Raw genomic sequence first — 24,766 nt, forward strand, 5'->3', positions numbered from 1 at the left:
TCTTCTCCACCAAATTCCACTCCTTTCCTTTCTTGCACTGGTCACGATTGTTTGTCAAGGTTCTACAAGATGTTAGAGTCCAGTCCAAAATCAGTCACGTCCACCTCTCTAACCTGCAACGCACAGCCCTCCTACCCTTTTTTTGTGGACCACTTGGAACTACTCACAGAGTTGGTAATTTCCAAAATTTACAAACAGCTCATGCAGCTCAATAACAAAAAAACAAACAACCCAATCCAAAATTGGGCAGAAGACCTAAATAGACATTTCTCCAAAGAAGATATACAGACTGCCAACAAACACATGAAAGAATGCTCAACATCATTAATCATTAGAGAAATGCAAATCAAAACTACAATGAGATATCATCTCACACCAGTCAGAATGGCCATGATCAAAAAATCTAGAAACAATAAATGCTAGAGGGGGTGTGGAGAAAAGGGAACACTCTTGCACTGCTGGTGGGAATGTGAATTGGTACAGCCACTATGGAGAACAGTATGGAGGTTCCTTAAAAAACTACAAATAGAACTACCATATGACCCAGCAATCCCACTGCTGGGCATATACCCTGAGAAAACCATAATTCAAAAAGAGTTATGTACCAAAATGTTCATTGCAGCTCTATTTACAATAGCCCGGAGATGGAAACAACCTAAGTGCCCATCTTTGGATGAATGGATAAAGAAGATGTGGCACATATATACAATGGAATATTACTCAGCCATACAAAGAAACGAAACTGAGCTATTTGTAATGAGGTGGATAGACCTAGAGTCTGTCATACAGAGTGAAGTAAGTCAGAAAGAGAAAGACAAATACCGTATGCTAACACATATATATGGAATTTAAGAAAAAAAATGTCATGAAGAACCTAGGGGTAAGACAGGAATAAAGACACAGACCTACTAGAGAACAGACTTGAGGATATGGGGAGGGGGAAGGGTGAGCTGTGACAGAGCGAGAGAGAGGCATGGACATATATACACTACCAAACATAAAATGGATAGCTAGTGGGAAGCAGCCGCATAGCACAGGGAGATCAGCTCGGTGCTTTGTGACCACCTGGAGGGGTGGGATAGGGAGGGTGGGAGGGAGGGAGACGCAAGAGGGAAGAAATATGGGAACATACGTATATGTATAACTGATTCACTTTGTTATAAAGCAGAAGCCAACACACCATTGTAAAGCAATTATACCCCAATAAAGATGTTAAAAAAAAGGATGTGTGACTGCTGATCACTTTAAAGCCATACCCCTCCCTCTTCCTCTTCTGCTCCACTCCAGGACAAGCTGACAGGTAAGCCTGGGTGCTCCCTCCTTTGGTGCCGAAGGGAAGTTGTATCGTGCAAGCCCCGCCCCACTCCAATGACCAGAACACCCGCAAGACACCTCCTTTCCGGGCTCTCTCAAGCCGATTTCAGACTGCTTGGGAGTTCCCCTGCTCTTCCCAGAAAGTCTCATTATGTGAGTAATAAACTCTTTCGTGCCTTCTAGTTATGCGCAAGGCGTCATCAGTCTGGACATGGGAACCGCATTTTGGGTGGGGTCCATCCTGTTTCTTCAGAGTGCTCACGTAAACGTTACTCACTTAGGCGGTCGCTTACCTGCAGCCTTTCTGTGGTCACTCAACTCCACTTGTGTGTTCCATCTCTCTAATGAGATTAAAAGCTAGACTGTCTCCAAAGCACCTACTGCAGTGCCATGAATTTTAAGGAATCCACCATTCCTGTTATGTGAAATCATTCATTCATTTGATATTTATTGGATGCCTGCTACATGCCAGGTACTTGGGAATACAAATGTGAACCAAAAAAATACACTTGCCTTCGGGGAGCTTACAATCCTAAGAGAAAGAGACGAGGGAGGCCTTAGTAGGGATATAGAATTCTGCTGGGCAGAGAGAGAGGTAGAGGGAAGGGCAGGGCATTTCATGGGGAAGGATCCAGAGTCCAAGTCTGGAGTGGGGAGGGTGTGGGGCATGGTAGAAGGCAGTGTGACTGTGGAGGACGGGTCTACAGGTGACAAGGGGGAGGTCAGGCTGGAGAAGGACACGTGCACTTGACCAGGGCTCGCCCAGCCTCTTCTCCCGTGTGGAGGAACACATGTCCAGTCCTTAAGTGCCCTTTCACGTGGGCTCTGTGGCTTCCTAATTTCACCCTTAGCATGCAGAGCAGGGAACACACCAGTCATTGTGCTGAGAAGTGGCGTGGAGTGGCACGGGGGATGGCGGAGGAGGCACCAGGAGACGAGAGCTCTGCTCTCGACGTCACCTCTTATGAGCCTCTTATGACGCGGAGCCTGTTTTTAAACCTTTGTGGGCTTTGACTTTTTCATTTGGAAAATGAGGCCAAGTAACCGTTGTCTGCATAGCTAATACTCTAATGTAGATACAAGTGCTTTGAAGACTATAAAGCCCCTCTTTGTGCTTTTCTGGGGCTCCTACAGTTATCGAATTGCAATTGCTGGTTTCCTTGTCTGGGACTCCCACAAGATTGTGAGTTCCCTGCGGGCAAGAGCTTTCTGAGCCGTCTCTGTACGCCTCAGGCCTAGCAGGCTGCCTGGCGCTTAGGAAGCGCCCCATTAATAAAGTTTGACATCTGGGCGGCCAGTGGGAGGGCCCTTGACAGGCTGAGAAAAGCTGCCGCTGCGGTAATTATTTCCCTCTGTGCCGAGGACCAAACTTTCCTCTTCTTTCAGGTTGCCACTTCACCCCTCTTCCCAGCTGGCATCACCATTAACCCTCCTGCAGTCCCATTACCCACCCCTGGCGTCACCACAAAACTGAGGAAATTACACGGTGATCAGGGCTCCCAGCTACCGTGGCTGGGTCTGAAACACGCTTTCTTGAAGCTCTGGGTTGAACACAGTTGCAATGTTTAATCTTCCAAATGAGGAAAAGGGATTTCTAATGTTCTAATAAGCTAAATGGAAATGACTAATTAACCTAATTACATTGGACTGGGTAGCAAAGTACAACTGTGCTAAATTGGCATTCAGAGAGGTAGCCAAGGGGCCTTTTCAAAGGCTAACAATGCCCGGTACCACAGATGAGATTCTTTAATGAAGAAGAGGACATGCTGACTGACCAAAAGTGATCAGCAAGGTAATGGCATTGTATGTCTTGCTTCTAAGATCCCTTGGTACTCTGAACTTATTTACAAAACAGAACTAGAGTCACACATATAGAAAACAAACTTACGGTTACCAGGGGGAATGGGGGGGAGGGATAAATAGGGAGATTGGGATTGACAGATACACACCACTCTATATAAAATAGATAACTGATAAGGACCTACTGTATAGCACAGGGAACTCTTCTCAATACTCTGTAATGACCTATATGGAAAAAGAATCTAAAAATGAGTGGATATATGTATATGTATAACTGGTTCATTTTGCTGTGCAGCAGAAACTAACATAATATTGTAAATCAACTATACTACGATAAAAATTTTTTAAGTAAAAAAAAAAAAAAGTAAGAGAACATGCCCATTACCTAAAAGTTTAACATTTGATGAGACTTTAAAAATCCTTACAGAGGGTACTAATAAAAGCAGGATATGATCACAAAGATTTCATTCATCACCTGCTTATTAGATCTTCTGGGGAAACAGGGCAATCAATCTTCCTCATCAGACAGGGTGTTTTAAAAAATTTGTTTTATCATGTCCTGTTCAATTATACTTCCTTTGTTTCTTTAGGCTAAAAGCCAACTGAACACTTAAAAAGAGCATTCGTCAGAGGGCGCACGCTGCATTGTGTTTCACCTGCCCACGTCCTGCACTGGGCTGGAGATGGATGGGGCTGGACATGGCTGCTCTGGTAACAAAACTCAGAGAGAAAGATAAAGCTTCACTCATTTTTAGAAACCTTTGAACAGCCAGATGAGCTTAGACCGCAAAACAAAACCAAAAAGCAAAGCAAACCAAAGGGTGATGGAACCAAATTGCACCAAGTCGCTTTCGGAGTTGAGCTACGGAAAATGAAAGCAGTGAAGAGTGCTTTTGAATCACTTATTCTTTATGACTTTCGCTGCAGATGGCTTTGTGGGATAACAGAGAGAAAGGCAACTGGACTGAGCCTAACTTGGCAACTCACCATTCCTCAAAGGTTTTCCTTCGATGGACAAATTCTATCAGGCACAGCCCATGTCAACCACAGCATATATACACCTTATAGCTGGGTAATTAATAATCATAACTGTGATAAGGTGAATTGTATGCATATCTTCAAAGATATGTTGAAGAACTAGCCTCCTAGATTTCTGAATGTGACCTTATTTGGGAATAAATAGGCTCTTTGCAGGTGTGATCCTGTTAAGATGAGGTCAGGAGGGTGGGCTCTGATCCATTGTGACTGATGCTCTTATAAGAAAAGAAGAGACGCAAAGACACAGAGGGAAGACGGCCATGTAGGGACCGTGGAGACTGAGGCAGAGATCTGAGTGATCCTGCCACAAACCAGGAGTGCCTGGGGCTTCCAGAAGCTGGAAGAGGCAAGAAAGGGTCTTCTCCCTGAGGCTCTGGAGGGAGCATGGCCTGCCAACACCTTAATTTCAGACTTCTAGCCTCCAGAACTCTGGCAGAATAAATGCTGTGTTTTTAAGCCACCCAGCCTGTGGCACTTTGTTATGGCCATTGTAGGAAACAAATACAACAGCCATAACCCCAACCATAATTGGTTTCCATTTACTGAACATTTATGTGTCTGGCATAACAGATAAGGAAACAGAGATAACCTGTCAGAGGCCACACACACTCAACCTTGAACCTGAACCCAGGAATGTCTGACTCCAGAGCCTGGGTTAACTGGTCCATCTCCATCATTGCTCCAGTTCTGCAAATGGGCTCATTTAGAACTGCTTCCCAGTATTTATTTTCCATACGAGCATCAGACTCTGAGTCATTATTCTCAAGCTCCGGGGCCATACTTCCCAGCAGGTAGCCATTGGCCACATGTGAGTATTGAGCAAATGAAATGTGGCCAGGATGACTGAAGAACAGGATTTTTATTTGCATTTTATTTATTTATGTTTTTTAAAAAATTTAACACATTTATTCTTTTTTTGGTATAGTTGATTTTTTCCTTCATATTATTTATTTAGTTATTTGTTTACTTTTTTACAAATTTTAACACTTTATTCTTTATTTGTTAATTTTAATTATTTTTAAATTTAAGTTTAGAAGCTGGAAATTGCTTTAGTAATTGGAGAACTTTGAAGTATGTTTGAAACAACTTGGGTATATGAATCAAATGTTTTAACTCTAAATTTTATAAAATCTAAATTCAAATCAAGTATTTCTGATGAAGATTTAGCATCTGAATTGATATGTGTTATAAGTGCAAAAAATACACACCAGAATTTAGACTTTTACAAAAATATAAAATATCTCACTTATAACTTTTGTGACAGTTACATATTAAAATGATAATATTTTTGCTGTATTGGGTTAAGGAAAATATATTATTAAAATTACTTTCGTCAATTTCATTTTACAGTTTTTGCATTTTTAATGTGGCTACTAGAAAAATTTAAATGACACATGTGACGTGCAATATATTTCTTTTGGACAGTGCTACTCTAGATTGCATCTATTCATTCATATCTTACCTTATGTAGCCTAGAAAAGCTGATGGTTTTCCACACATATGCTCTGCACTTATTATAATTATTCTTAGGCATTTTATAACTTTGTGATTTTTGGTTGCTGTTGTGAATGGAGTTCCCCTTTGTTTCTTTCCCAACATATTATTCTCCTTCTCATTTGCCAGACTGGGTTCAGAATGACAAACGGAGCTAATATATAAAAAAAATCACACCTCTATTATTTAGATCAGGGATCAGAAAACTGTGGCCTGCAGGGACAATCTGGCCCACCATCTGTGTTTGTAAATAAAGTTTTATTGGAACTCAGCCATTTCCATTTGCTTACCTATGGTGTGTGACTTTGGCAGAGTTGAATAGTTGTGACAGAGTGTGGCCCTCAAAGCCTAGATATTTGCTATGTGACCCTGTGCAGAAAAAGTTTGATGACTCTTGATTTAGACATAGCCCTAAGGATGATTAAAAGAAGAGCTACAGACTCTGAAAAAAAGTTAGAAAAACATTTTGGGCAATGGCAGCATTTCCCAAGATGACTCCTTTGAAGAGGGCAGCACGTACATTAATGATTAAGTGCTGGGGTTTTGTTATAAAGTAAATCAACTTGGATGGATCTCAGGGGAGTTACGCTGAGTGATCAAGCCAGTCCCCAAGGGTTACATACTGTATAATTCCATTTATATAACATCCTTGAAATGACAAAATTATACAAGTGGAGTACAGATTAGCGGTTGCCAGGCATTAGGAATTGGGGGAGGGAGGAGGTTGTTGTTCCTATAACAGGGTGACATACACACCAGACGGAGTTTTCTGGGTCTTGACTGGGGTGGTGATTACATGATAAATGTGTGTGATAAAACACACACACACACGTGCATGAAAAACAGGTGTAATCAGAATAGAGTGGTGGATTGTATCAATGTCAGCTTCCTGGGTGTGATACTGTGCTACAGGAAAGCTAGATGTGACCGCTGTGGGGAACGGGGTGCAAAGGTTCTCTGTTATTTATTATAATTGCACGTGCATCGTTGTCTCAAAACTCTTAGAGAGAGAGACACACAATCATATCAGACTCAGACCTCCTTGTGCTACAGGACATGCAGGAAAGCCAGCAGATCGTATCAGACTCAGACCTCCTTGTGCTACAGGACATGCAGGAAAGCCAGCAGACATGGAAGCTTATAAATAGGATTCACTCTGTGCAGGTGCCACCTTCACACGGCAACAGCACCTGCCGCGGGGCTCCTGCAGGTGCGGACTGGACCTCCTCCCACCGGGAGAGTGCGTCTAGACTCTGGGGCTGGTGGTCACCCGGTCCACGCTTACTGCTCAGCCCTGTGAATGCAGGTGTGGTCCCTACTGAAAGGAGCTCATAGCTTGGGATCTTTTTGATGTTCGTAGAATCCCAATGAAACTAAGCTAGATGACATGGAAGGAAGATGGACTTTGCCATCAGACAGACCAGAACTCGATTCCTGGATCTGCTACTTATAAGATGAATGACCTCACTTTTCTTACATGTTAAGTGGGAAAAAGTAATACCTACTGCCCAGGTGAACATGAGAATAAAATAAGATAGTGAATTTTTAAGGTGCGCTACAAATGTGAGCTATTATTAACCACTGAGAACCCCAGGCTGGAACGCGTTCCTTGCTTTGAGGCTGTCAGGACCCATGGGGAGATGGACGGCTGGCAGAGGCCTGGCACCTGTCCACTCCACGGAAATGCTTGCACAGCATCTCCACCCCAGCCCTGGCCTCACAGAGGAGCCCGCATTCCGGCCCTGAACGCTGGCAGGGGGAAGGCAGCTCCGCTGAGTCAGAAACACTCACAGGGTCCTTCTGTTCCCTAACCTCCTGGAGGCAAAGCCCACGCACAAGCACACGCACCTGCTCCTGCTCTGCAAAGCCTTCCCCGTAGGCCTGGGAAGGGGGAGTGCTGCCATGGGGTGCAGACAAAGGGACGGACGCACCAATGTTTAACACAGCTCATGGTGAGCCCCCAAACACACCCCTGCTGGCTTCCTGGGGACAAGTGTCAGGAAAACACTCCAGGAGAGGAGAACGTGACTTTCTCCCTAGGGGCTGGTACTGACCTTGATGCCACCCCAGGCCTGATGGGAGAGGAACTCCACGGGACTGGTGACGTCTGTCCGCACTGGAGATCGAAGCAGGAAGTCCAACTCTGCTGCACTGACTTCCTGGTTCAGGAGGAGAATCTGCAATGTGGGAGGACAGTGCTGTAGTTCTTTAGCTGGCGGCAGTCACGGGTCCCAGAGATCTCTGGGGTTGTCACTCAGTGTAACTAGTGCCACTTCTAACGCTAGAGCCCGCCCGTCAATTTGGGTTGTTGAAAGAGGATGAAGTGGGAGAAAGTGTATATCTGTGCAAATCACCTCTGGGTGCAACTGACTTCACCCCCAATATCAGCATGAGTTAAATGCACACAGTGAATAACTGTATCTTGTCAAGCAAGGACTTCATGGATCCACCATAAATGCCATGAAGTACCTGCCTACGATCTCACAGAGAAGATGACACATGCAAATGACATGATTTGAGGAGGCTGTCAAAGTAACGGATGAACACATGCAAAATAGAAGTGCACATGTGAATCAACACTGCTAATGGTGTTCCAGAACGGGGGGGTGGCCAGCAAGCAGGGGCGGGGGATGAATTTGGCTCAACTTTCTCTAAGTGGTCCTGAATTGGGTTTTAGAGATGCTAAGCGATGGGAAGATTTGGGCAAGATTTCCGTGGGGCGGGGGCAGTGGAAAGTGCAGAGGCTTGGGGGGGAATCAGTGCGGTGCGTTAGGCAGGTGGTGCAAAGCACTCGGCTGGGTTAGAACTAAAAATTCACGCTGAGAGGCGCTCAGGAAATTGTTCGGCCCCTTTCAGATGGCATTCTCCGCTGAAAACTTACAGATGGGAATACTCACGAAGAAAAAATAATTTGGTTAGTTTGAGGAAAAGTCTTTTAAGGAGAAAACAGGCTAGAAATAGCAGGTGAGGTGAAGAAGCCCTTGTAAAACGAGGTTGAAATATTTATGAGGGGAGTGGAGTGAGAGCTGGGGGTGGAAGCTCCTTAGGGTTTGGGGTAAATGAGTGGCAGGAGGGAAATGTGTCTGTGCTGGGGCTCAAGTTCCTTCTGTGATGGCCAAGCTGTCATCTGGGCTGGAGAGGGGAACACAGAGGGTGAGAGGGATAAGTCACACTAACATTCCCCCGTGAATTTAGGCTTCGGAACGTGCAAACAGAGTCAGCGCAGGAGTGATTATGGAATATCTGACTTTTAGAATTGGAAGAGACCTACAGGATAATCTATATATGAAAAAAAAATCCCAATCGTAAATGACTAGATAGATGCAAGGGAATAAATTTCCATGGTTTTCTGATGTTGAGAATAAGCAGAAGGCAAGGGTTTCTTATTAACACTGGAAGCCCTGATGCTCTCAAGCCCTTGAGAACCAGCGTTCTTAAGGAGTTTTCTAAGGCCAAGGCTGCTATGGCTATAGAAGGACATTTGCAATTTCTTATTCTGGGGGAAGGTTTGGACATTAAACTTGCAACCTTAAAGGTAAATAAATAATTAGGGATACTCTAACAAAGTTCTTACTGCATCTCAAAAAGTATCTAGTTATTAGTAGGGCCATTCAGTTTCATCCTCAGTGCTAGTTGGGATTGATTGGTAGTGGCTGCTGGAGGGCTCTGTTGAGGAGGATCTTAGATCATCCAGGATCACCAAGGAAAAGTAAAATGGTTGATTAAGTACGTCTGCCATGAGTGGGACAATGGTGGGGGCAGCATGTGTGCACCATATTGGACCTTCTTATCTGATGCCTCTGCTTAGAGCGCAAAAGTCTTCACAGACAATGGAAACTGATGTTAAGAGAAGAAAGTTTCTTTACACCTGCTGGTTGGGCATATACAGTGACCTGTTTTCTGGAAATTTCTTCAATCCACTTTTACCTGAAAGGTGAGCTGGGAAAGGTAGGTCAGCTTATCACGCTCAAAGAGCCCACGGGTGGTGTACTGGTACATAGAGAAGGTGATGCTGTCTATTAGATTGGCCACCCGCTCCTTGAGGCTCTCATTGGGAGCAGCCTTCTCCACAGCCTTCTGGAAGACGATGTTGAAGGCCTGGGGACAGAAGGTAGGACACTGGTAATTTACACAGCTCTGTGTACGTAGCTAGTAGTACTACCTGTGATGAGTATTACGATTTGCCAGCCACAGAAATGTTTTCCCAGCATAATCTGCCAAGAAGGTACAGTGGCAACAAGAAAACTCTTGTCTTAGTTTGCTAAGCTCGTCTTAATTGGCTTATATAAATTATTACGTTGTCACAAAGTGGGCAAAGCTGTGGGGCATATAGAGAAGAGCCGACAGTTTTGGTCAGTGAAAAATAAATGTCCAGTGACCAAAATAATTAAATTAAATCCAATAAGTTTTGTTGGAAAGTAAACACAGTCAATGATAACCAGTTAGGATGGACGATTCTATCCTCTAGATCAGCCGTCCCCAACATTTTTGGCACCAGTTTCGTGGAAGACAGATTTTCCCCAGATGGGGGGTGGGGGGGGTGGGGGGTGGTTCAGGCGGTAATGTGAGCGATGGGGAGCGGCAGATGAAGCTTTGCTTGCTCGCCTGCCGTTCACCTCCTGCTGTGCGGCCTGGTTCCTAACAGGCCGCAGACCAGGGGGTTGGGGATCCCTGCATCTAGATTATAAAATTCCCGATGGTACATTCAATATCATGTACAACTTTGCTGTCTAGAAGAGACCCTTGTACATAATAGGCACGCAGAATATTTTCAATTAATTACTTTTCCTTTTGGTAATGATCAGAACATCAGGTGTTCCTTGTTTTTCTTTCTAGTAATTCTGCATCGTTTGGTGAGTCCACTTACATGTGCTTTTTTCTTATGGACCCTTGCTGCAATGGTGGGAGCAGAGCCTGCTTTGGTTACATCTTCTGAACTATACATTATGGGTATAATATGAAATAAAAATCATATGAATCAATTTTCCATTGTTTTAAACTTAGATACAGACGATTTATAAAAAATTAATATTAGGAATGCTGCATTTTGAATGTGATATGAATAGAATGAATCATTAAAGAAAATAAAAATTAAGATATAATTGGGTCTTTTCAATTTTTGGCTCTGCAGATTTCCAGTCTTCTTGGTGTTTTTTGTTTGTTTTGTTTTGTTTGTTTTGAACACATATTTTCATGTGCCTCATCTAATCTCCTTTTGTCAGAAAGAGTCACTGAGGTAGATTTCAACTACTCTCAGAACTATGGAAGTGATCCCGTAGTTATTAGGCTTATCATGCTAACTTTTATACTGTTTTAAAATCTTTTATAATTCTTTCATATGGGGCTTTGACCTGAATATAATGCCAAGTATTGGATTTCGTTTATAAACATAAGATATTACAAACACAGTTCACTTAATCTGCAGAGACTCTGAGTTGAGGGAAGGGGATTGGGACAGGATGGAATGCCCTCTCCAATTGAATGAGTTCTAGGTAGTGGAGGCCATCACCTCATCCCCACACCCTGGCCTCCATATGGCAGCTGAGCTTCACAGAATGAGGTGTGTGCTCTGAATGTGTGTGTGTGTGTGTGTGTGTGTGTGTGTCCTCTCTGTTTGTTGGGTTAAACCAGAGAAGTTGTTCAGAAATGCTCCACCACCCCCTAAGACCTCTTCAATTGTGGTCTTTTGGTGAATGCCTTAGGGGATAAAGATATACTTTCAGAGATGTACTTAAAATTTATAGGTCTTTATTTTTTCATGAGTAAGATAAGCTTAGTCAGCACTTACAATTTGCTAACGTCTTTGGTTTTAGAAATATCTCAGCAACCATAAAGCAGTAGCTTTGAGGATATTAGGGTAATAAGGAAAGTAATTTAAAGGTGGACTATTATCATGGCCTGCTTTGGTTTTAACTGATAAAAATGACATGCACATTTGATCATTCCGATTAGATTTTAAGCTCTTTGGGGCAGGGGTCACTTCTCATGTTTCTTGGTATCCTCTTCCACACTTTCAGTAAGCACAGTTCCTGCTGTAATATATGTACTACTTAGTGAGTGAGGCCAAGACCTGCTGTGGTCTCTCCTGCTGTTCTAGCCAAATAACCTATGAGTCATGAAAGACCCAATTAAAGAGACGAGGACTGTAAGGCAATGTAGCTGCTCTCCTGGATTTGATCTTAAATAGCTGCCACAGCTAATGAAACACAGATAAACCCTCATGGAGAGCTGCACTGGCTGTATTACACTGCTGAATTATGACTGTTCAGAAAATTCCAGGTGTAAGCCACCTTGAGAGAAAACTGGTACATCGGGTGGATCCTGCTGAGGTCATTCATGATGAAGTAGAGCAGAGAGGCCCGGGCAGCTGCCGGCCGATAGTGTTCCCGGGCCTCGTTGATTTTCACCTCCGTCGCCTTGGCCTCCTGCACCTGTCAGAAAAATCAATAGTGGTCCGTTGTTCAAACCAACCAGGGCTACCTGAGAATCAGCGTGGCCTCTCTGTGTAAGCACATTGTGTCTGTGTGTGCGGTGGGTGGACCGGGATGGGGGGAGCAGCTAGAGGGTAGAAGGCTGCCATGGTTTTCCTTAACTGAGCTTGAGTGAGGAAGAGATGACACACTCCTAGTCCTTCACAAGGTGAAAGTGTCAGCCCCTCCAGTGGGGACATGTGGGAGATACACACACACACACAACTTGAAAAATAAGCCAGAATTCTAGGCAATGGAATCCAGTAAAAGCAGCATACTCTAATTTTCTGTTTTCTTAATTTTTATGAGTTAATATGTAAATTCACAAAGAAGATCTCTTTCAATGGAGGTCTATTTTCAGAAAATTTATCAGAGGTAAAAATGAGAAAAGAGACCTAAGCATCAGACAGGGATTCTGTAAGAACATGCTATTAAATACAACCTCAGTATGACCTGTCATGCTCCAACATAGAGTGAAACTACTGATAATTCATGAGAGCCCTGCAGGAAAAAACAATGAGCACTACTGAAGATGAGCTCTCAATAAACAATTACAAACTTCAGGAGGAAGTGTTACCAAAGGGGACAATTAGAAGACCCTCTACCTACCCCCCCACAAAAAAAAATCCCAGAAAGATTAGCATCCCAAGAGCTGAAGATGACTGAACTACCTACCATTAGCTAATTGTGTTTAAAAGCAGTAGAGATAAAAGAAAGCATAAAATCAGGACATTATAAAAAAGAGAACAGACATTGTCTGAAAAAGAACTAACTAGAACTTCTAAAAACAAGAATACAGTTATTAAAATGGAAAACTCAGTGACTGGTTAAATAATGGACTTGAGTTGAAAGAGAATAAGCAAACTAAAAGATAAATTCTGAGGAAATTGTTACACAAGCAGCTCAGAGAGAAATTAAGATGGAAAATATGTAAAAGAGGTTGAGACTTGGCAGATAAAATGAAAAGATTTAAAATACATCTAAAAAAAAAGAAAAAGAAATACGTTTAACAGAAATGAGTACAGAATAGAGAGAGAGAGGCAATATTTGAGCTATAGTAGTTAAGAACTTTCCAAAATTGATTAAAGACCATAGATTTTACTTTGAAGAAGCAGTCAATGTCAAAGACAGCTTACTATCCACAGACTGCTGAAGAAGTAATTTTATTTGTTTCAATCAGAAGAAAACTGAATCCAAAAGGAATAAATGAGATGCAAGAATTCCTTAAATATGCAGTCAATCTAAATAACAAAGCCTACTGGGGACTTCCCTCGTGGTCCAGGGTTAAGACTCCATGCTTCCACTACAGGGGGCACAGGTTGGATCCCTGGTCAGGGAACTAAGATCCCACATGCCGTGTGGTGCGGCCCAAAAACAAATATTATAAAAAAATAACAAAGACTATAAAAAACATGATCAGTTTGGAAGTAGTAGATAAAAGCAAGGTGGAACTAAAGTGTTATAAAACAGTAGCAGAAGATGGAAAAAATGACCAAGTATTCTAACATCCTAATATTGTTTTGGAAGAGGCTAGATATAGTGCTTAATTTTAGACTTTGTTAAGTCAATACATATATTGTTAAGTCACCTATAAAATGAAATATATTTCTCATATATAAATGAAACAAGGTTAATTAATAAAATAAATAACTTTAAAATCAGCAAAGGATTAAAGAGGACGATAAAGAAAATTCAAGAAAGGAGAAAAAATAAACAAAAAGCATGGTTAAAAGAAAGTACAAATTGAGATAGTAGAAAGAAATCCAACTATATCAGTAATGTTAGTAAATGTAAATTGGTCAAATTCAGTAGTTAAAAGACAAAGATTCTCAGGATGGAGTGGAATGGAATAAAAATCACATAATTGCTCAGATTGTGTTACCACAGATTCATACTGTCCATGCTCACCTGGGTCCTTAATGCTGTGCATTAATCTATGTCCTTAGTCAACTTTCATTCTCGTCTCCTACAACAACTATTGTAAACCTTCACTCCTTTCCCCAAGCACCCTACGTCACCACCATCCCCTCATTCTAAGCAGATGACCATGACTATGACTCATGCTTTCACAGATGTATTGTATAGGGACCATCAGGAAGGAGTTTCCTTAATTCTGCCTTCCCTCCCACTCCCTTAATTTTCTGACCCCCCTGACCCCATTGCTCACATTGACTTATGGACCATTTGTAGATTCATGTTTGCCCCCTCTCCCCCATTATATTGGAATTAACTCTCCATATTTCTAAAGATAAGCTCTTCATCAGTGACCTGAATTACATTTCCCCTGATTTCTTATGTACCCCATTGTACTAATCACTACTTCTATTTCTGTACATTCAACTCCTCTTCTCAATGGCTCCTTTTCCTTTACAATCCATGCATCCTCCAATGTCCAGCTAGGATCTTAGTAAGCTCAGTCTCTGCCATCTTGGAGAAAAATCCTCCAAGGATGCTATGCCCTCCTTAAGTTACAATCCTTTCTCTTTCTACCATTTTATAGTCTGGCTTCCTTAAAGAGTTGTCTATACTCACTTCCCCTTTCTCAACTCCCATTTACTCTCATTCTAAGGCAGTCTGGCTTCTGCTTCTGCTACTTCATGGAAATCATTCTCCTCAAGATTATTGATAACTCCTTTTTGCAGAATTCAGGGGATACATCTCAGCTGTATCTTATTTGCATTCTCAGCATCATTTGACACCATTGACATCCCTTCCTGAAATGCTTTCTTTCATAATGCCTTATCTACCTGCTTTTCCTCCCACCTCCGCTCTATTCCATGCTTTCCATCTTCTGTACTTGTCCTGAAATGCATTAATATACTTCAGTGCTCTACTCCCAGTCTTATCACTGCACACACACCTTCCAGGTGACTTCATCCACTCCTAAAGTTTCAACAATCAACTACTTGCTAAAAAGTCTCAGCACTCTATCACCAGCCAAGATCATATATCCCCAAACCCACGGGATGTTCCCATGTGCATGGCCCAGAGGCATTTCAAACTCAACATGACATAAACTAAAATCATCATTTCTTCTCACCCCCAAATCCACTTATGCTCTCTTCTCTCAGGTGTTGGCACCAATATCTATCTAGATGTTTATTCCTGGAACTGAGACATTTCCTCGACAATACTTTTATCCATATATAATCATATCCAATCAGTTAACAACTTTTCCAATTCTATCTCCTTGAAGTTGCCCATAGCTCTTGAATTTGCCCACTTCTTTGTACCATCACTGCCAGCCCTACTTCAGAATGCCATCACTTCTAAAGCCTGGGATTCTTGGCCTCCTTGTGGTACCCCCACCTTCTGCCATGGAATTTGGAATATAACAGCTTTCAACCAAGTATTCATTGGATGAATGAATGAGAAAAAGAAGACAAAAAGAAAAGAAACAATAAAAGAATAAAAGGCTGCATACAAAAAGCCTGGCACACAGCAGGTGCTCAATAATTGTTCATTGACTTTAAAGAAAAGGATAAAGAAAGAGAGGAGGAGGTAGGGAGAAGAGACCAACATGGTCAATTCCATCTCTGACCTTCTCCCTCTGTGTGAGTTGGGCTCTGTTCCCCCATCTCTCCTGCCCAGGGCAGTGGAACTGCTACCGTAATTGTTTTACAAACTTTGCATGCCCCTCTCTAGAGACATGGAGGCCGTAGAGAACCAGCAGTAAAACCTGGTGGTCACACAGTGACTGAGGAGACAAGGCGAAGCTGGACCTTCCTCCTTTCAGTCTCTCATTCCAGCCTTAGTTGTCTGTTATCTCAGAGTGAGTAGGACCTGGTTTGTCTGCCCTGCCCATCATTACTTTTCATTTTTCCTAACTTGTCCCTACCTCGAACAAAGTCTTATTTCTCATATTTGGAGAAATCCCAATAAACTGACAATAAAGGTATTCCTTCAAAGGTGCATCATTCCTGGACACTGTTACAGACATGCTTATCCTGCTCAGAACCAGTAACTTAATTCCTCTTCTGGTCCAAGAGCAGGACTGAGAATGTGAAAGGGGCCCTGTAGGGTCAGCAGTCTGCTGGGGAAGGGCAGACATTTATTCCCGCAAGGGGGAATAAAAGTCTCCCGAACGTTGTGAAACAAAGGAAGGAAGCTATATGCTAAGTAGTTTCGCAGGATGATTCACCATTTTTTTTTTTTTTGAGAGCTGAGTTTCCCTGGACGTCGTTGAAGTTTTCCCATTAAAATCAGACTTGCGAGCTTTTGGCAGGCTGTGAGTTTTCTCGGGGTGCAATCAGGCCTGAACCAGCCAACTTGTACAACAGTGTGATTCCTTAGCTTCAGGGCAATTCCATGGGCTCACTGAGGTAGTCAGTTTGAGCGACTGTTTCCTGCACAGAACACGAGGCCCTGCGCAGATTAAGTACTCGTCAAACGTTTGTGGAGTACAGCTGTCAAGAGCATTTCCCAGGAGATGGGGGCACTCCATAACGCAGGATGTGAGGTAGTCATTTCAGGAATCCTGCCTAGCTTGACTTTCTAGGAGACACTCAGGAAGATGGAAGAGCCACCTGTTACTCTTTTTTTTCCCCTAGAAGTCGGACTCAGGGAGCAGGAGGAGGGCCTCTGTCCGCCAGCCTAGGCTGCCAGGTCTTACCTTTTTCTCAACTTCCGCAGCAGTCTGCTTGGTGATCTCAAGGTTCTCCAACAAGGCCGTTTCTCCCAGGAAGTTCCCAGAGGCTGAGGAAAGGTGAGAAAGCAGGCTGTCTTCTAATGTTTTGAGGGTGATTTTGAAGCCATTCTGTTGCTTCGTGAGATCTGACTGCAAATATCACATAAGGGAGAGTCAGGTGTAGAAGCCCAGAGCATCCTGTTCTCGGGGTAGGTCTGAATAGATAAAAGGTTATGGGCCAGAATCCCTTCCCTTAGCAAACTGGAAGCAGGATAGCAGAGTGCTTGGGACCACAAGCAGACAAAATCAGCAGGTGACCTGAACCCCAACTGTACCAGTTACTAGTCATGTGACCTTGGGCTGAGTTACCTCTTAACACGTCATAACCTCAGCTGGGTTAACCCCGGCCCTACTCGTAGGAGTGCTGTACAAGGCTTAGCACAATGCTGGGACACGGTCTAGTCACTAAATGGAAGTTATTTCTGGGAATAGTTAGAGGGTGGGGTCAAGTTTTACTTCTCCGGAAGGTCCTGTCTATCACCACTTTGCTGGCCCCCAAGGAAAGAGCTCTCCTATAGATGACCTTAAAAAAAAAAACCAACTAGAAATGGTTTTATACAGTTTCGACAAGATGATCGCAGGAGCCCTCCTTAAGGCTGGAGTGGGGCCTTGGTATCCAGGCAGATCTTACCTCCTCTCCCTTTCTGACTGTTAGGTTCTACGTCCTAAAGCACTGGGCACTCTCTTACTGTGGGTGGGTGCACATGTAACCTCAGGCAGCTGCACTTTCTCTGCTCTTGTACCGCCTGGGATTATTGCCTTTGGATCCATGGAAAGAACACTTCTTGTTGGAGGCCGCAGCCACAGTCACCCTGGCCTATTTTCTGTTTCTTAAAAACACATGCCTCCATCTTGCTTTATAACCAGAATTCACTCTTCTCTCTGCTGCGGGTGCCACCTCCTCACAGAATCTTTTTCTGACCTTTCAAATTTAAATTAGCCCCCTGGCACTCTAATATCTCCCTGTTTTTAAAATCTAATCGTGTCTAAGGAGAGGGGAAAAGGATACTATTTGCTATGGACAAAAGTGTGCCTCCCCCACAAGTTCATATGTTGAAGCCCTAACTCTCCCCTCCCCCATGTGACTGTATTGGAGGTGGAGGTAATTAAGGCTAAATGAGGTCATGAGGATGGGGTCCTCATGGTGGGATTAGTGCCCTTCTAAGCGGAGACATCAGAGAGCTTGCTCTCTCTGCACACACAAGGAAGAGGTCTATGAGTACATGGTGAGACACTGGCCACCTACCAGCCAGGAAGAGAGGTCTCACCAGAAACTGGACCCCTAACTCAGACTTCCAGCTTCCAGACTGTGAGAAAATAAACGTCTGCTGCTCAAGCCACATAGTCTATGGTATTTTGTGATGGCAGCCCAAGCTGATTAAGACGCTACCCTAAAGTGGCTGAATCCGTTTCTACTGCCCTCGCAGGACTGAACCCCACTTAGTTCTGGACACAGACGCGGAGCACATGTGGTGAGAGGCCCAAACATGTTCCTGTACAGCCTGTGCCAGTCCTGCTCTTGGACAGGAGTGGGGGTTCTCCCAGCTGCCTCCTGTCTCCTGTTCTTCAGCCTGCTCTATCCTGTTTCCCAGTAGGGTGTTCCAGGTGGCTGGATGGTGCTGGCGCTCCTCCGAGCTCTAGTGAAACCACGCTGCTCAGCTTCTGGAGGAACAGTCCCACCTATCCCAGAGCAGGGCACACGGCAAGGTCTGGTGGCAGGGCATCTCCTTCCTCCCTTCCTTGCTGGGTACCTGACGCACCTTCAGCTTCTCCAGGTCTGGCCTCTCCATGCTGACCACAGCGGCCAGCAGCTGGTCCTCCAGGCCGTCCCTGGTCACGGTGAAGTTGATCAGGGTGGCCTGAGCCTGCAGCTCGGGTTGGTAGTGAGGATTGGCCAGCTTGGTGTGAAGGATGAGCCGGAACTTGGGATTGTACTCACACTCTTTGTCTCCGATTTTAATGAACCTGGAACACAAGGGCTCATGTGAAGGTGGAGTGCCTTCCTGTGAGCTTTGGTCAGGGACAGAATCCTAGACGGGTTTTTTTTGCAAAATCGCAGCAAACAATATTGCCATACTCAGATGACTCCTCCCGAGCATGTTTAGGTTGAGCCCTCAGGCAGGGAACAGGGGTGGAGGGTGACAGACCTTCTCCCACAGCCACCACATCTGATTTTGCGGGCACAGCTGGAGGAAGAGCCACTCACTTTGTGGTCCGTGTACGTGAGCGCATTATGGAACATTTCCAGCAGATGGCAGTAAAGCATTTGCAGGAAGGGGAACCTTAAAGTTTGCACGAAGGTGATTTATAGGCTAGCAATAGGGCTTACTTTGTCTCATGGCTGATGGAGCATTACTTCTACGGGTGAAAATCGTTAATTAAGTAAATAAGCACGTCCTAAGGACTTGAAAAGGCGGCTTATGGCCTGGGCAGTGGGTGAGGCTCCCTTCAGATAATTCTCACCCCCCTCCTATGTGCCTGTGGCCCTTGTCCTGCCCCTCTTTTCCTCCTCCTCCTCCTCCCAGACTCTTGCTGAGCCCTGATCAGCCACCAGCACCCAGAGCAACAGGGGTTCATCAAGCTGACAAAGCACTGAGCTCTCAGAACTCAGACGACTGCCTTAGATGAAATGCTCACGGTTCAAAGTCAGATTGCTTTTTTACCACCTTCCCTCTAACGCTGCTCTAGACTAGTGCACTGGGGTCGTTGAGCAGCAAGCCAGTGAGCTGGCTGATGGAAGTTCCTCTGGAACTGCCTCTAGGGCATGAGGGCAGCTAAATGCTCCTCTTCTGGCAGAATGAAAGGTGTGCTTCAGGGGGGCTACTTGATGTGAGCTGAGGAGAGGAAGTTCTAGGAGGAGCGGGTCTGTGCACAGCTCTACCAGGGGCCGTGAACCAGCCCCTCAGAAGGGCCAGCAGTATAGCTGGGTCTCACCGTCCTTTCTTAACGCCTTCTCTCCCAAGCAGGGGTCCCAGCACAGGATCGATGGACTCCTCTAGGTTTTCAATCAGCACTACCTTCCCAGCTTCCAGGGCACGCTCGACAGTTTGAAGGTAGCTGAGGAGACAGGTGGGCGGAGTAAGCCTGCATCAAGGGGTGGACTGGAGACAGTCAACAGGCAGCCGTGGCCCTGAAGCACAGCAGTAAACTTGGAGGCACTGCTATCTGGGATGACGTCAGACAGCTGGCATATTTTTCTCTATCTAAAATGATACTTATGTGATCTGAACTATTTCTTATAAAAAGGGAAAAATGACAAAATGCAAAAAAGAATATGAAAATTAACTGTCATCCTTGTGTCATTTACATTTTGGTATTGCCTGTAGATGTTTGGATATATTTTCAAGTTTATTATTACTATTTCTATTTATTTTATATTATTTATATTTTTATTTATGTCTGCATTTATATTTATTTTTATTTGATCCGTGTAGTTCATTTGTTTTATAACCTGGTTTTTGTGCATAAAATGTAAACATTTTACCATGTCATTAAATATTCTTCTATAACAATATTTATGTGCCTGGGTATTAGACTGTATTGATACACCTTAATTTATGTAACAATCAATTACCAAAAGCTAGGCTATTTTTAATTTTTCAATATTATGTAGAGTTTAACAAGCACATAAAAAATTGATTCCCCTAAATAGATTTATAAGTTCAATGTGATTCCAATTCACACAATAAATAACAATATAACTTTATAAACCTTGACCAAAAATCTTAAAGTTAATCTAAAAGAAAACAATGAGAATGTTTTTTTAAAAAAATAAAAGATCATGAAGAATAAGAGGAGGGACTCACATTAGCTGATAATAAAATATTTCTTATAATTTCAACAATACAGATATGTAGAAAGAAGTCTTAAAGAATATCATACACCAAAAGTTGGGAGTGTTGGGAAAAAATGATGAATTATAGGGCCTATTTATTGCTTTGGGTAACTCCCCTCACCTTCTTTTTTTACTGATGATATATTACTTTTGTAATGAGAAATGCCACAATAAATGTTACTAAATATAAAACGAAATAATTAAAGGCTGGTATAGTATTGTATAAATAGAAAAGAATAAAAGCTAATAAAATATTTTAATATAGAGTAAAATGTCATCTCTAATTAATTGGAGAAAGGATGGAGAATTTAATAAATGGTATTGGAACAATGGCTAACCACTTGAAAAGTGAAAATTAGGTCTGTACCTTATATAGTACCTGAAAATATATTTCAGGTGATTGGATTTTAGTGTAAAAAGAAAACCATAAAAAAACCTAAAAAATCTTCTATATGAATATTTATATAATTTCTGGACAGAAAAAAGAATTTTCTAAATATGATTTATAGAAGAAATGTGACATATCTGACCAAAAAAAAAAAGTTGTAGTATGTCAGACCTCACAAAATTCAAAGGCAAATGACACCCTTGAACACTTTTCCATTCACTGATGAAGGGAGACTACACTTAACAGTCTTAAACCATACTACCTATAATGTAATATTTGTATTCAAATAATACACAACAAATCTAGAAAATCACCCAATAGAACAGTAGTCAAGGGACATGAACAGAGAATTAATTACTATATGTCAGGCACTATTTTCAGTACTATGGATATAAGAATGAGTAAAAAGAACGAATACTTGTGTCTAAAATGCAGTTATTGGTCAATTAGAGAGGAATATTTTAATCAAAGTTTGAAGGGAAGGCCAGGATTAGATTACCATGACTGATGACACAGATAAAACTACGTTGTGTCCTACCTCAGCATTCATTTCTCACCTACCTTCTCTGTAAGAAAGGATCCATCTGGGTATTCAACATGTGATTTAACTATTTTCTGAACATCGCATGCTTGATTTAAACAACCGTGGGTGGTCTGGACCCCTGGACAAGCATGTTGGGGACATGTGGCCAGGGCAGCAAGCCTCACGCTGGTGGTTGTATGTTAAGAGTGGATAAACCTGGGCTTCGAAGTGAAGATCACCTTGGTTCCAATATTGCCTCCATTAATTTTTAAAAATTTTAACTAATTATTTTAAAATTGTGGTAGACTATTGTCTACTACAGCCCCTGGGACCACCATTCTACTTTCTGTCTCTATGAATCTGACTACTCTAGGGACCTTGTGTAAGTGGAACTGTACAGTAGTTGTCCTTTTAGGACTGGCTTATTTACTTGGCACATTCATCTCAAGGTCTGCCCATGCTGTAGTGAAGGACAGAATTTCCTTCCTTTTCAAGGCTGAATAATATTTCATTGTATTGATACACCACATTCTGTTTATCCATTCGTCTGTTGATGGTCACTTGGATTACCTTCTACCATTTGGCTAGTGTGAATAACGCTGCTTTGAACATGGGTGTGCAAATATCCATTGCCTTTAAAACTGTGTACTCTTGGGGAAATTACTTAACTTGTGTGAAACTCTATTTCCTCAAATGAGAAAATGGTACCAAGAACACTAACCTCATTGGTCGTGTGGATTAAAAAGCATTTGAGGTAAAGCTCCTAACACCAAGACCAACACATATCGACCACCTAATAAGTGATCTCTGGCCCTCTCCCTCCTGCTCATTGCCCCATCCTATTTTTCTCATGTCTCCTAGAGACACAGAACAAGAATTGAGAACTGGAACTACAAAGCTAAGTTATAACAGAGTGAATGAAGCAGTGCGGGGAGAGGAGCTGAGGTCCATGAAGTGCGGTGGGTGCTAGTCAGACATTCTCCCTGTTGTTCATGTCCCTTGACGTGTGCAGTAACTCCCCCACCATGTACGGATAAAGCCACATGGCAGGTGCAAACGGTTCTGAAGGTTCCATAACTATCTCAGCTGCTAAGCACCCCACTGCAAATGTCCCATCGTTCCTCAGGAGAGAGACGCTTTACGTTCCCTGTGGTTCTGGGGCAGAGGTAGGAACAAAGGGTAGAAGAGAGCTAAGAGAGGCAGTTTTTGACAAAATGTGAGAAAGACTGTAAAACACAGAGCTGTCTGACAACGGAATAGGGTGCTTGGGAAGCAGGAAGTATTCCAGGAGAGATGGGAGGGTGAACCCCTGGGCTGGTGGAAGAAGGACTCAGAAATGGGTCGGGAGGCTGACGCTTATGATTTCTAATGAGAAAGAAAACACATGTTATACTGAGTGAAGCAAGTCAGACAGAGAAACATAAATATCATATGATATCGCTTATATGTGGAATCTAAAAAAATGGTACAAATGAACTTATTTACCAAACAGAAATAGAGTCACAAATGTAGAAAATAAACTTATAGTTACCAGTGGGGAAGGGGGGAGGGACAAAATGGGAGATTGGGATTGACATATACACACTACTGCATATAAAATAGATAGCAATAAGGACCTACTGTGTAGCACAGGGAACTCTACTCAATACTCTCTAATGACCTATATGGGAAAAGAATCTAAAAAAAAGTGGAGATATGTATCCACTTTGCTGATCCACTTTGCTGTACAGCAGAAACTAACACAACACTATAAACCAACTGTACTCCAATAAAAATAAAGATAAAAATATGAAAAAGAAAGAAAAGCAGAGACTCAGTACCCAAGCATCTCTCACTGAGACATTTCCTAAAGCGAGAGGAAAAACAGGAGAAAACTCCTGGAGGAACCAGGAGGGTAGAAACAATCCACAGCGGCTTAAACCCTGCTCATCACATTTTTTCCCTCTACATAAACGGCAAGGTGGGAACTTCTGTGCACAGCCACCTACCCCTTCTGGCCAATCTGGGTGACCTGGAGGTCCTCGCCATACTTGTTCTTGATCCATTTGATGCCTTGTAGCTGAGGGTCCACCATGAGTGGCCAGCGCTCGCAGCTGAGGAGGATGGTGGCATTCTCCGTGGACATGCGGTCTGCAGGGAGGCCCTCGTTCTGCCAGGCAGCCACGTCGGCATCATCCGTCAGCATTCTCAGGGGATCTAGGTTGGGGGTCACTGGGATGGGAACCTGGTGGCGAAGAAAGGCCACACACGCTCAGAACAGAAGCGTGCGCTCTCAGCTGGGGGTGGGGTCTGCAGCTCACTCAAAGGACAGAACTCCTCTAAAAGAAAGACCAAAATCCCCCTGAGGAGCACTTTCCTGGCTGTGTCATTATTCCTGGAAGCAGGTTTTCTTAACGTCCTGATAGTCTTTTTTCTCTTGATGGATGAACAGCAGAGAAATTCTGCCCGTGTCATCCTCTGTTCTTCAGTATATTCACCCAAGTCAAATGTCTACCATAGATCATTTGTATCTTAATCAACAGCCTCCATCGCCCTCGCCCAAGTTAGCAGGGTCACTTCCTGCTACATTTCTATGCTTCACAGACCAGGCCCACACCAGCCTGTACTGACCACCCTCTCCTCTCAGCATCACCACTTGCCACTGATGCCCAGCTTGCAAACGACTGCAGACGCTCCCCTTCCCCCTGCCATGGACAACCCCACCCCCTGGAAGGGCTGCTTGAGGACTTCTCCCACACTGGGAGGCCCAGGAACAAACCACCAGGCCTGGGAATGTCTCCCCTTGGTCTCTGTCCCCCCTGGGAACCCTTCCTTTTCTTCTCGTTGACCTCTCTCAGCTCATTTAATTCTTCTTCAAGTAATTGTTTTCATTAGAAACACATATACTTTTTAAAACACTGGGGTAAAATTCACATTCCCTAACCATTTTAGAGTGCACAAGTCAATGGTATTTAGTACTTTCACAATGTGCAACCATCAGCTCTATCTCGTTCCAAAACATTTTCTTCACCCCAAAAGGAAGCCCCAAGTCTATCAGCAGTCACTCCCTATTCCCTGCTACCCCCAGTTCTCAGGAGCCTCTAATCTGCTTTCTGCCTATATGGATTTACCTATTCTGGATGTTTCACATAAATGGAATCATACAATACGTGACCTTTTGTGTCTGGCTGCTTTCACTTAGAATGCTTTCGAGGTTCACACATATGCCCTTTAACCT

General features: G+C 43.3%; 1 protein-coding gene across 1 annotated transcript in view; it reads right to left on the minus strand.

Annotated features, from left to right (window-relative positions):
* The window catches only part of DNAH9 (dynein axonemal heavy chain 9), a 304,275-nt gene that overhangs the window by 41,083 nt on the left and 238,426 nt on the right, over positions 1–24,766 (minus strand). Inside the window, exons 53-59 of the mRNA XM_032616402.1 lie at positions 23,538–23,773; positions 19,738–19,860; positions 18,564–18,768; positions 16,729–16,893; positions 11,937–12,077; positions 9,574–9,744; positions 7,701–7,823 (exon numbers count right to left, since the gene is read on the minus strand). Coding sequence (XP_032472293.1) covers positions 7,701–7,823; positions 9,574–9,744; positions 11,937–12,077; positions 16,729–16,893; positions 18,564–18,768; positions 19,738–19,860; positions 23,538–23,773 — 1,164 coding nt within the window. The remainder of the gene's footprint in view (positions 1–7,700; positions 7,824–9,573; positions 9,745–11,936; positions 12,078–16,728; positions 16,894–18,563; positions 18,769–19,737; positions 19,861–23,537; positions 23,774–24,766) is intronic.

Source organism: Phocoena sinus, chromosome 20, assembly GCF_008692025.1.
Source record: "Phocoena sinus isolate mPhoSin1 chromosome 20, mPhoSin1.pri, whole genome shotgun sequence".
Lineage (NCBI taxonomy): Eukaryota > Metazoa > Chordata > Mammalia > Artiodactyla > Phocoenidae > Phocoena > Phocoena sinus.